This window comes from Calliphora vicina, chromosome 1 (genome assembly GCF_958450345.1).
Source record: "Calliphora vicina chromosome 1, idCalVici1.1, whole genome shotgun sequence".
In the NCBI taxonomy this organism is placed as follows: domain Eukaryota; kingdom Metazoa; phylum Arthropoda; class Insecta; order Diptera; family Calliphoridae; genus Calliphora; species Calliphora vicina.
In genome coordinates, this window is record NC_088780.1 from 5,241,303 (window position 1) to 5,256,082 (window position 14,780).

General features: G+C 28.0%; 1 protein-coding gene across 1 annotated transcript in view; it reads right to left on the minus strand.

Annotated features, from left to right (window-relative positions):
* Nucleotides 1-14,780, minus strand: part of Nlg4 (Neuroligin 4) — a 207,505-nt gene that overhangs the window by 12,984 nt on the left and 179,741 nt on the right. The window contains exon 10 of the mRNA XM_065498841.1: nucleotides 14,577-14,584. Coding sequence (XP_065354913.1) covers nucleotides 14,577-14,584 — 8 coding nt within the window. The remainder of the gene's footprint in view (nucleotides 1-14,576; nucleotides 14,585-14,780) is intronic.

Sequence of the window (14,780 nt, forward strand, 5' to 3'; positions counted from 1 at the left end):
CTTAAAAAAGTTAAAAATATTCATATTATGTTTGAGCTGGAATCCTAATATGGTTGGAGTCAACAAAAATATGATTGTGCTACAAACATAGCATCATGTTTTAATATGACCATATTTTGGTTGAGCTGGAATCATATTATGGTTACACATAATCATATAATGGTTATGCGACTACTGTAATATGATCATTGATTATGATATTTTATAATGATACACAAAGTAATATGGTCATATACGAAAATCCCATCATAATATGACGCTGTACGATTATGGTCACCACAGCCATAATTTTTTCTTTGGGAGTGGCCACATATACATTACTAAGAGAAAAACTATACAACGTTTTTGCTAAATATGTTGACCAACATGCAGTTTACCAAATTTCCCAATATCGATGTAGTCATAAATGATAAATTCAAATAATGATCATCTTACTCTTGTTTGCAATGTTGACACAATACCGTAAATATAAATTTACAATATTGAATTAACAAATTAATATTATGCTACAATATTCCCATTGATTGGATTTCAGTTAAATAGAGGATTCATGTGAAAGCGGATATCAGTTTAAATTTAAATATAGACTTTTCTAAAGAAAGGACCCAAAATTAAAATGTTATTAAACAAATGATTTAAATTTTTTCAGCTAATCTTAGTTGTTAACATTACAAAATTGTCCTGAAAATTGAATATATATTTTTCCTTTATTTTAGCTACTTTTAATGAGATTTTCTCTTTAGTATTGAGTTCACATATTTTTATAGGTATCTATCAAGAGCAAATTAATACCAAAAAAAACAAGTAAGTAATTTTATATACACCAAATTATACTTCAAAATAAAAATTTTAAATATTTTTAGGTAAAAAAATTTTTTTTTTCAAAGTTGTTTTTTTAATTTTTTTTAAAAAAAATTTTTTGGAATTGTTTTTTAAATTTAAATTTTTTTTTTAAATTAAAGAAATTTTTTTTTTAAAATTTTAAAAAAAAATTTTTTTATACCCTTAACCTTCGTGAGAAGGGTATATATAAGTTTGTCATTCCGTTTGTAATTTCTACATTTTTCATTTCCGACCCTATAAAGTATATACATATGTATATTCTGAATCCTTATAGATAGCGGAGTCGATTAAGCCATGTCCGTCTGTCTGTGGAAATCAATTTTCTGAGGCCCCAGATATCTTCGGGATCCAAATCTTCAAAGAAGTTTGCTATTTAAAATCAGCAAAATCGGTCCATAAATAACGGAGATATGAGCAAAAAACCGGGAGAACCTCGATTTTTGACCTATTTTAGATCTAATGGATATCTAATGATAGATATTTCAAAGTCCATTGCAACGATGTCGATAAGGCTATAGTAAGTTGGACCTACAATGGGTCAAAATCGGGAAAAATATTTTTTAACCCGAATTTTTTTTTCATCAAAAAAATTTTTTTGTCACAAATTTTTTTTACAAAAAAAAGAAAAAAATTTGGAAAAAACTTTTTTTAAAAAAAATTAAAAAAAAATTTAAAAACAATTAAAAAAAATTAAATTTTGTTTAGCTAAAAATATTTAAAATAAATTATTTTGAAGTATAATTTGGTGAAGGGTATATAAGATTCGGCACAGCCGAATATTGCTCTTTATTTGATTATGTTCATGTGCCAATGTCGCGTTCTTGTATCTTTGTTATCAGTACTGCGCGATCGTTCTAATCAAGTGGCAAAAAATTGATTTTTAAATATTTCATTTGATTTTATTCATGTTCTTTTGTCGCATTCTGGTATATAGTTATAACAAGTGGTTGAAAGTTTTAAGTCAAAGCCAAATTTAGTTAATTTAGCTAAAAAGGTAACATTTTATTTTGATTTTTAGCTGTGTCGCTTTCGCTATTTTAAGGTATATTTTTCAAAAAAAAAAAAATATTTTTATTATTTCATATTTAGTTTAAAACGAGTGATAAAACAAGAAGGAAAGCAACAATGGTGTACTTGCGAACAATTAAAAGACATCCACTAAAGTATTGTTACGTTTTAACCTTTTCAAAACGTTGGTTTATTTCCTTTAAATAAACCGGATACGTTTGATTGCAAATAACAGCCGTTTAGTAGTTTGAAAACAGTAACAACTCTTTATTTATTTAAAATGTACAACAATAGAATTAAATAGTCACTCAATGTTTTTTATACACGTTTATAAATTCGCAGAAATACAGGCACACTTTATAATGTACATGAATTCATTTGAAAAATACAACACACTTTAAGGCACTGTTTATATAGCGTCACTGATAAACTCACTAACGACTGCAACCTCTGCCACTATTTATAACACTGCCATCTACTCTCTAGATTGCTCTTTAACTGTCTAGAGCTTTCTAATACATACGCCATATGAGGTGTACTTTATACAATGTTCTTTAACTGAATATTCGAATTCGAATATAGGGTCGCAGCAAACAGCGTTGCCATCAATGGTCAACTGAGAGAGAAAAGTTACGCCATAGAGAGATAAAGTGAAGTTTATTTTATAAGAAAGAAGAAAATTAATATCCAGTGGGTTGAGTTCAAGAGTTAAAGTTATTGAAGTATGTTGAACTAATAAATAATAATTACGAGGCTTTTATTAAAATTACTGGAATTAATCCGTATCACATTCATGACGGAAAAATATGTCGCGTGCTAAATCCTACTAATGGTTGTGAACAAAACTAGTGCAAATATTTCAACATGAAAACTATTAACAAAGAGTCACATTATTCTAATTTATTTTAAAACAAGTAAGAGAGCTATATTGGGCTGTGCCGAATCTTTATACCCTTCACCAAATTATACTTCAAAATATTTTTTTTTTAAATATTTTTATTTAAACAAAATCAATTTTTTTTTTAAATTTTTTTTAAACATTTTTTTTCCAAATTGTTTTTTAATTTTTTTTAAAAAAAGTTTTTTAAAATTTTTTTTTTAAATTTCTTTAATAAATTTTTTGGAAAAAGAATTTATGACAAAAAAAAATTTTTGATGAAAAAAAATTTAGGTTAAAAAATATTTTTTTCCGATTTTGACCCATTGTATGTCCAACTTACTATGGTCTTGTATACGTCGTTGCAAAGGTCTTTGAAATATCTATCATTAGATATCCATATTGTCTATATTAATGACTTAGTAACCCATATATAGGTCAAAAATGGGTCAAAAATCGAGGTTGTCCTAGTTTTTTCCTTATATCTCAGCCATTTGTGTACCGATTTTCTCGATTTTAAATAGAGACCGAGCCGGAAGAATTTCGGAGATATTGATGTATGAATCGTGTATGTAAGTTATTTGGGGGCTTCGGAAAGTTGATTTCAACACACAGACGGACATGGCTATATCGATTCCGCTATCTATAACGATCCAGAATATATACACTTTATGGGGTCGCAAATGAAAAATGTGGAAATTACAAACGGAATGAATCCATGTTTATTGCCAGTATATCAAAAACAAAAAATCTCTTAACATAGTGCTACTAAAATCTCATTGAAAATGGAAACAAGCTAAAAGATAATGATGATTTCTCTATTTGTTTTCCAATGCCTACGAATGTCGCGTTCTGGACTGTGAAATTAATCATATACAGTCATTTATGGATCGATTTGGCTAATTTTTATTACAAAAAAAAAATTGCAAGCTGCTGCAGGAAAATATTAAAAAAAAATCTAATAGAGCAGACAAAATTGCGTAATATAAAGAAGAGATAAGCTAAAGACAAAGAGAGTTTGAAGTAAACATTAAATTGAAAGACTTTTTAAAAACTGTATATAAAGTATTAATGTAAGTGGCTGTTGTTGAAATTACTTGAATTTGTCATTATTACAAACGTGACGGAAAATATACCGCGTGCTAAATCATTTCAATATATTAACATGACAACTATCAACAAATATGATGTTGCAATTCTGTTTTATGTGTTAATGACAACAAAACGATAAAATCTATAATTGACACTTAACATAGTGTAAAAAACAAATTTTTAAGATTTCATTAAATTTTTCACTTCAAAGTAGTGCGAATGTCGCGTTCTGGACCGTGAAAGTCTCCATATCTCATAACAGTCATTTATGGATTGTTTTATCGGATTTATAATACAAGAATTCCCGAAAATATATGTAATATATTGAAGTAACACAGTTGTGAGCGATCTTTGGAATATTTTAATAACACAACATAAAACGCAATGTTTTAACCAAGTTTATGTTTTTCTTAACGCTTTAGCTAATTTTATAGAAAAGTAGGGGGGACAGTTTTAAACAGAGTTCTTTAATATTTCACACTAAAATTTAAACGTTTTTTGTTCACTCATTAAAATTACATTTGCAATCTACTTATGATAGCGGCTGATCATGTGACTAACTACTGTCATGACAATGACAATTATTCATTATTTACGCCATGCAAGTTAACGAATTGAATTTGTTGAAGTACTCCGCACATACATACATGCGAGTATGAATAGGAGAAGAGTTTGAAATTTGAAACATTTGCAGGCAGATGGGGAATGTATAAAAAGCTAGCTGGATGATGTTGTATGTAGAGAAGTTCATTCTTTGTGATTAAGTGATGGTGAAAAGCAACAAATGTTGATGATGACGATGATGGTGGTATGTAGTAGGAATGGTAGTAGTGTAGTTGTAAAGCACTTTTGAATTATGATGCTATTTCCGTTAATGTTATGCATTCTAATCAACTTCCGCTTAAGCCTCCACTACACATACCCATGCACATGTACATAAACACAAAATCAAATGCCAATTTTAATTTCAAATAAATACTTTTTCATGGCAAATACACATGTACACAAATAACACACACATTTTTGCTTAGTTAAACTAATGTATGTGTTTAAATATGGAGGCTCTTCGGCAAAAAACTACAAACGTCATTTTCATTTGCATAAAAGTATTTCCATGTACTAGCGAGTAAATGCGTGCAAGTGCGTTTGTTTTTATCCCGCTGCAATTGTTGATAATAGAGTTCAGTTGAAATGAAATGGAATTTTTTTTTTGTTTTCAACGGAACATATAATTTTTCCATTACTAGGACACAATAATAAATGTTAGCGACACATGTCTAATTTGTCATGGCAGCAGGATAAGCCAGAGTAGCGAGCGATTTTTTTCCTTTCAAAAGGATGTTGTGCGGTTTATATAAGCATTTGTATATTTTTTTTGTCACTGGGGCTAATTTTGTTTTATTTTCAACAATTGCCAGTTTCCTTATTAATGCTAATTGGGAAAATTTGCCCACCATTTTAAATGGGAACTGGCTGGCTGATCACTAAAAATAATAAATTATAATTTTCACTTACATAGAGGCATAAATTATAGAGAAATTGTTTAAATAATGATAGAGGCATAGTTAAATGTAAAAGATTTATATATTTTTGACATTTATAGTGGTTTAAAAATTAGTGAAATTATTGGAGCATTTGTAATTGAGTGGCATTAAATAAATAGTATTTATTTTAATGGTCAAATGCACACATACAAAGGAAACAAATGTAGATAATAAAATTTAGAAACATACAAACAATGTGGAAGAACATGATAGAAGAGAGAGCTGAACTAGTACTGAACTAGAACTGAACTAGAACTGAACTAGAACTGAACTAGAACTGAACTAGAACTGAACTAGAACTGAACTAGAACTGAACTAGAACTGAACTAGAACTGAACTAGAACTGAACTAGAACTGAACTAGAACTGAACTAGAACTGAACTAGAACTGAACTAGAACTGAACTAGAACTGAACTAGAACTGAACTAGAACTGAACTAGAACTGAACTAGAACTGAACTAGAACTGAACTAGAACTGAACTAGAACTGAACTAGAACTGAACTAGAACTGAACTAGAACTGAACTAGAACTGAACTAGAACTGAACTAGAACTGAACTAGAACTGAACTAGAACTGAACTAGAACTGAACTAGAACTGAACTAGAACTGAACTAGAACTGAACTAGAACTGAACTAGAACTGAACTAGAACTGAACTAGAACTGAACTAGAACTGAACTAGAACTGAACTAGAACTGAACTAGAACTGAACTAGAACTGAACTAGAACTGAACTAGAACTGAACTAGAACTGAACTAGAACTGAACTAGAACTGAACTAGAACTGAACTAGAACTGAACTAGAACTGAACTAGAACTGAACTAGAACTGAACTAGAACTGAACTAGAACTGAACTAGAACTGAACTAGAACTGAACTAGAACTGAACTAGAACTGAACTAGAACTGAACTAGAACTGAACTAGAACTGAACTAGAACTGAACTAGAACTGAACTAGAACTGAACTAGAACTGAACTAGAACTGAACTAGAACTGAACTAGAACTGAACTAGAACTGAACTAGAACTGAACTAGAACTGAACTAGAACTGAACTAGAACTGAACTAGAACTGAACTAGAACTGAACTAGAACTGAACTAGAACTGAACTAGAACTGAACTAGAACTGAACTAGAACTGAACTAGAACTGAACTAGAACTGAACTAGAACTGAACTAGAACTGAACTAGAACTGAACTAGAACTGAACTAGAACTGAACTAGAACTGAACTAGAACTGAACTAGAACTGAACTAGAACTGAACTAGAACTGAAATATGCTACTATAAATCATAACTTTTCTCTGAATGTTCTAATTAATTAAAATTTTAAATTTTACTAAAAATTGTTTATACAAAACAAATAAGCCCTAAAATATATTTTAAAGCATGTTTTTTTTCATTATTTCTTATTTTCTCAGATTTTTTCTTCTTAATAAATACCCATTTCCATTAGTCATAAATCATTTATGTAGTATGTATTAAAGGCCTGCACAAGACAACATTTTGTAGAAAAATGTCTTACTTCAAAATTTGATGCTTTGTTTTGTTGTGTCGACGCGCACATCATGTTGTTCAATGTCATCGCGCCGCAAAAACCATGTTGTACCATGTCTTCGCGCCGCGAAAACCGTGTTGTGCCATGTCATGTCTATAACTATTGATGATGCTGTTGTTATGTGTGGTAGCTTGAATTGAATTGATGTTAACAAGTGTCGCATTGTTAGGCAGAATAAAATTGCATAGCAGAATGAAATTGTACATAACTGCTGAACTGTGAAAATCTGAGAACTATTATTATTTAGCATTATATATTTTTTTTTAAATATTTAGAACAAATAATATAAGGATTTTTAAAAAATATAAATAATAAAGTGTAACACAGGAAAAAGAAATTCATAATTGGAATGAATTTTTTAATAAATATTATTAATCGAACATGAATTTTTTCCAAACTTTTTTCATTCAGAATAAGAACATGTTCATAAATATTATTAATTTGTACATGAAGGAAATTTTTAATTTTTTACACAAATTTGTTGCTATTTTATAATAAATTGCATTATGTAGTTCAAATATTTTTGTATAATATCCCAATATTGGCCAATATTTCTAAATGTATAGAAAAGTCTGAAACGTATACATATTTTCTCATTGTATAGCTGAAAATCATAAAAAAATTAAATATTTTCCAACAAAAATTTCAAACATTTTTGAATAACATTAAAATATACTAGAAAATTTAAATAATTTTGTTCAAGCCTTCTAGATTTTATTTGAAAACAAAAAATAGGGGAAAAAATTCTGTGAAGTTACGCAATAAATGCCCTACACTTTTTCTTCAAATCGTTGGGCAGTTGCTTTTGTTCCATTGGATCATTTTCGTAGATTTTTATTTTTGTAGCAATTATGCCGCGAACGATTCAGAGACACTTCATTAAATTTAAACATTAAATATATTATAAACTTCACCGTTAAGGATTTATACATTAATTTAATTTTCTTTAATTAAACACCGTTTAATAGGCCAATTGGCTTTGTTCATGAAGTTTTATTTTATTTAGCAATGTAATTATTAAATGTCCCGTTAATAATATTCGAGCGGTTGTACCTAAGTCAGGTAGTATTTAAAATATGTATGTGAAACACATTACATTTTTAATTCCACGTATTCCTTTTAAAGTAATAATATAACAGGTAATATTACTAAATATTGTAAAATTTTCCAAAACAACATTGAAAAACCCATTGGTGTACTTTCGTATTTTTATTTTGACCTACTATATAATATAAATATAAATTTCAGTTGTATTTTTATAGTCAACTAGCTTGACTCGGTGCGCTTCGCTAGCCCTGTCGTAGTAAAAAAATATATAGCCTATTGACGCTTCCCAGTAAGGATCTATCTACGTTCCAAATTTCAATAAAATCGGTTCAGCCGTTTAGGCGTGATGCTCAAACAAATAAACAAACCAACAAACTTACAAAGACATTTATATATTAATATAGATTTTTTCTTATTGCACACAATAAATACTACAAGTGAATTGAAATCATCTCATACAAAAAAGGCCTCATACATGATTTAAATGACTTGAAATTATTTTCCATGTCATCCATGCATCTGTTAATTTTTTTAATGTTGTGTGTGTTATGATGTTGTTAAAATGATGCTGCGTTTGTTTTTTGTTTTGATATACATTGCCTTTGCGTGTTGCTGTTAAGTAGGTAAAAGAACATAACATGACATGACAAAAGCATCATGTGGCAATTGTCTTCGTGTTAAACAATGCAGCTTGTGCAGGTCTTTAGTATGTATTTCTCCAAAAATAAAATGAAGCAAAGATTTTATAACAAACATTTTTCTGTTTAAATAACACCAACAACGTCATCTCATACTATCAATTATTCATGTCCTTTTCTTACCCTCTTTTAATTTTTTTTGCTTTGTTACCTTTTCTACCAAAAATTACAAATAACGCATACAAAATGTGAAAAATATTTTAACATTTATTTAAGAAAATTTAATGTTTTTTTTTAAAGAAAATAAAATATGTATAAATAAAGTCTGTTTTAAGTTTTTTTTTTGCAAACTCATACAAATTAAATTGGATTTATGTGCTGTAACGCGTTAGTATTCAAACAAAACATAATGTGTATAAAAGTGATTGTACAGCATCGAGAACATCAGATACTGTTTTAACGAGGAACGAAGTAGATTTGTGTGGGAAACCACACATACTTAATATTTTTATACATTTAGAAAAAATTGTTAAGCTATGTTTATGAAATTGACATTTGCTGCCGCATATAGCATACAAAACGCATTCATTGACTCAAACTATTTTTTGATAACCTATGTGTGGTTTTCCACACACATGTGATTTCTATTTATTTTGCACTAGGAATAGCATTTTTGTCGTCAAATGGATTGTTTCTGCCAAAAAGGTGTTTGTATGGAAAACAACACAGGAGGGTAAACAACGTTAATTTTGTTTAGAATGAGATGAATTTGAATATATTATAAAACAAATAATAAAAGTAAGTGTTCTAGCTGTACTTAACTGTAACATAAACTTAATATAATATGATCTGCAGAGCATGATGGGCAATGTTATATTAAATACATGAGATTTTTATTTTTCTTTTCATTTTCTTATACTTATTTGTATATAGCGAGTTGTATAAACTCTATAAGTTTTGTATATATGTATGTGTAATTTCATACACATTTATAATAATGTGAGTTATCAGGTTGTAGTTGTAGTTGTGTTTATATAACATTCTATATTCTCAAGGATATAAATCTGTGTATATATGTATGTACATCTGTATGTATTTTGTGTATATTTCTCATTTTGTTCCTACTTTCTTCACATCTTGTTTATTTTTTTTCCAAATGTACAATAACAACAAAAATAATCTTTAAGAATGAAAATAAAAACAAGATGAAAGAAACTAAAGTTTTATATATTTTTCATATCATCAATATAGAGTTGTATTTACAACAAGTATTGAATCAGTAAAAGGAAACAGAAAAAAAAGAAATATTTAAATGAAAAACAACTAAAAAGTAGAAAATCATCATGGAGAAAACTCAGTTAATATAGCTATAGTTTGTGGGACAATACACTGGACTAGCTTAAAGGGTTGAGCAGTGGTTACTTCGCTTGATAAAAAACTATTAGGAAACTATACGATTGAGATTAGTTATCATACTCACAACTTGGCACCAGTCAAGTAACTAGTCCGAGAAGTGAACAAAAATGCTAATAATATCCTCTCTATCTCAATAATTAGGTTGCGATCAATATAGCAACATCTTAAATATCATGTCTTAGACATCAAAGGGATATCGAAGTATGAATTGACTGGGAGACATTAAAGGCATATAACCAGTCTCCATGGAAAGTACTAGCAAAATGGATATCAGTGTCACATTTAGAACTAGCGGGATATTTGTAGAAATACACTTACACATAGATACAAATAATTCACAGATATTTACCAGACAAAAGGGAAATCAAAGGAATCAAATAAAAACAACAATGGCTATTAATGGCAATGGTCGCAAAAAATAAATAGAAACTAAAATAAAAAGGAAACACAAAAATATATGAATAGGTTTAATAAGAATAATTTACTTTAAGTAAAAATGAAAAAGCCGTTTTCAAAATTAGCAAAAAAATTGTTTTAGAATCAGATCATTAAAGTGTTTCAGAAATCAGGGACTGATTAAATAAAAACAAAAAAGAGAGCTATATTCGGCTGTGCCGAATCTTATATAACCTTCACCAAATTATACTTTATAATAAAAATTTGTATGTAAAAAAAATATTTTTTTTTGAATTGGTTTTTTAAATTTTTTAAAAAAAGATTTTTTTTAATGTTTTTCCAAATTTATTAAAATTTATTAGTGAAAAAAAATTTATGACAAAAAATTGTTTTTGGTAAAAATAAAAATTCGGGCTCAAACTTACTATATATAGCCTTATATAAATCGTTGCAATGGACTTTCAAATATTTATCATTAGATATCCATATTGTCTATATTAATGACTTAGTAATCCAGATATTGATAAAAAATAGGCCAAAAATCGAGGTTGTCCCGGTTTTTTCCTTATACGGAAAGTTGATTTCAATATACAGACGGACAGACGGATAAAAATTGAATTTTTAAATGTTAATATCTTGTTAACCATAAGAGATAAAACACTGCTTTGGCAACGTTTTTTGTTAGTCTCTTCTTGTAGATTCTACATACATATGGGGGATTTCATGTCAAGTGTCCGATTTCTTCCGATCGGAATGAAATTTGCACCAAGGTTAGTTCTATAATAATTCAGACACAATTTTTCAACAAGATCGGTCCAGAACTCTCTGAGTTAGAGAGGGTCAAAATTTGACATTTTTGCCAAGCAGGTGTTTTTTTCTCAACCATATAACTTATTTCCTATTGTACTTAGCAAAATGTGTTCCAAATATTTTAGATAGCTATATGAAGGTCAAAGGTAAATTTTTGCAATATTTAGAATTTCTAATGGAAAGATGCGAAATGTTATATATTTTTGGGCCGATTTTGATGAAACTTAAGAAAAATATAACATGAGGTCTAGTATTTTTTCACATTTTTATTTCCTATTATGTTGTAAATAAATCCTCATGCGATGATCAAAGAATTCTGAAATCTGTTTAACAAAATTTTTAAAAATTTGAAATTGGAGTTTTGAAACTGCCGTTAGAAAAAATATTTTAACGAATAAGTTAACGGTATCCTACGAATACAAAAACTCATATACAAGTAAATATGTATGTATTTTAATTGAAAATAGGCTTTTATTTTAATATATCTCAAAATATGTTAATTTTGTTCCTACATTTCTTGTTCTAGTGGCCTGAGACACTTTAATGGCCTGGCGATTTTTTAATAACTTTAACATTTTTCAACCAATATTTGTCTTTTATATCTTTTTAGAACGACAATTACGTACACATTTCGATTCTTTTAAATTAAATTGCAAAAGTAATTATTTAATGGCAAAACTTTTTTAAAAACTGAAAAAAATACTTTTTTTTCCCTTGTAAATGCACCTCAAAACTAAATCGCAGGGTTGCAATCATGATAGAAAGACAAAATTTCATATTTAACTATAGTTTTATATATAGAAAAAAATGGGGAATTGAATACACTCTAATGTTACTCAAGTCTCTTAGTCATATATTTCAAACTGTGAATAATTATAATAGCTTAAAATTGTTGTTTAAATATTTGTATTGCCTTGAGAAACGTCAGAACTAAACTGTAATGACGAGCCGATTAGCTTTGAAATCATGGGATTCTGTAAAAATTCGACAACAAAAACTTATTAAGAACGAAAATAAATCAACTACTTTAAAAAATTAGTTCTAAATTTCTTAGAACTAAAGAGAATATCTATTAAGTAAAAATGTTCGAAGAAAGCCAATTTAAATAATCGTAAGATTGATAGATTGTGAAAGTTCAAAAACATCCAGATTCTGACAGCTCAAAATAATAAATAGCAACCGTATAAGATTCAATAGAAAAAACAGGAAATCAAATTACATCCAAACTTCCTTAGTCATGTTTCCGCCATAAATTATTTTACAATGATTTAAAATTTTATTAAATTGTTATAAAACTAATCAATAAAATGCATAAAAAAGCCTTAAATTTTTCAGAAAAATACATGAATTCACAAATCTAAACAGAAATCATATAAAGCAATCACGTTTTATTTTAACTAGACTCGCATTCATTATCTCGCTTTTGTCATTAAATAAATGAACGAGAAATGAGAGCAAATCTTGCAACCACTTTAGTTAGAAATACGAGTAAAACATAACAACAATACATTTTCTATTTATATTAAGTTAATAGAGAGAGAAGCAGCAGCAGAGTTATTTGGCTACTTGTGCTTCCCTCCCCTATCCTCTCCCCCACAAATGAAACATGACAGTGCTGTTTGTTATTTTGACATTCATTATAAATTTTGTATTTTATTTTAAGGTTGAAAATTCGCTGTGACTTTCTAGTGGATGATGTTGTTGTTTGTAGTCTATAGAACACCTACTGTCATTTTAAACGCCCTGCTCGTTTGTTTTCATTTCGATTATCAACGCATTTGTAGGTCGAACGCCTTAATGTAGGCAATTTGTTATTATTTGCTACATGTTTGTCATGATTTACACAGTTTACTAGAGTATTGTATATGAATAAATACACACACATTCGTTTACAAATAAAAATTACTATTTTAACGGTATTTTTTTTATTTAGGTATTGAAGTCTACCTAAAATGTGTGTCTTTGTCTATAGAAACATATATATAAACATATTTCCATGTTTATCCTGTTTTGCTATTGCTAGATAGAGGTGTTGTACATTAACCTTTTGCTACTTTACTATAGTGTGGTAAATGTTGTTTAGAGTATTCTTGTAGACTAAAGTGCGTTGAATATGTGGGTTGGTGTGTCTGTGTTTATTTTTTTTTAAATTTATGTCTTGAATTTATATTTAAAAGACTATTAATGTGTTGTACATTTTAAACATGTTTTCTTATATATATATTAATCTATTTTTTCCCAAAGCTGTTAGTTTTTTTTTATTTTTATGTTTAAAAATCTTCTACATCATTGAAAGAATTAATTTTGTTGTATCAAAACACACACATTTACACACATAAATTCAAAACCATTTTAAAACTCATAGATCATCGACAAATTTATTTTTGTCCCAAAAAAAAAAGAAAAATAAATTGTTGGCATTATAAAAAACAATGAAGCGTTAACGAAATAACAGCAAACAAAAAAAAACTAAAGTTTTTGCTGACAAATATCAATAAAAATAACAATATATAACTGTCAACAAATGTTGAAAATTTCCTATTTTTTTTCAGCAAGAGAAAATAATCACAGATATGTAGATGGAAAATAGATATATACATGGTATTCACAGTTTGTTATAAAATGGACAACTTAATTAAGAAATAAAGTTTAGATTAGAGAAATTTATTTTTGTATTTATTCACCAACCCAAAACATAGTACATTAAATAGCCATTTTCTCATTTGCAAGTTCCAATTTCAAAGAAATTTAACATTAATATTATATACGTATTCCATTTTGACATTTTTAATATTGAAACAAATTTAAACTTTACAAAAGTTACCCAAAAAATGTGAATAACTTTTAAACTACCCAATAAGCATTTTCGCTGGAATTCAAGTGTAAAGCAAGTTTAATTCCAGTCATACATTCACATTTCAAGGATTGAAATACACTTGTATTACGCTTTAATTCAATAGCATTCTCCAGTGAAAAGGAAACTTGAATTCAAGTCGAACATTCCAGTGTTCATACAGTTGAGTTCAAGTCTTGAATTAAAATGCAATTCAAGTAGGAATAATACTTGAATTCAAGCTTTCAAATACAGTTTAATTCAATCCTTTAATTATTGTTTAATTCAAGTCGAAAAATAATCGGATTCAAGCTTTGATTTATTTTTCTAATTAATTAATCTCAAATTTTTTTGGATTCTATTTATTTTGCAAAAAAAAACATGTTTTATATATTATTAAAATACAAATCAATTAAAAAAATCAGCTTATTGTAAGATTTTGGAGATACATTCTGAAGTTTTATTATTTTCGATTTCCTCTGGGAATCTAAAACAAAATAATTAAGAGTTTCATCTACTGACGAGTCTTTCATTTTTGGAAATTGGCGATGGATTCTGTGTGATAAGGAAGGAATTTGTTATACACTCCATATTGCTTTTTCGCATTTTACTTACTGATGTTTGATTTGATAGAAAAATTGTTTAATCTATTTTCAATTGTTTCTTAATATTTTTTTTTAATTTGATGAATTTTATTTGTTTGACAAAAAAGAATAAATAAT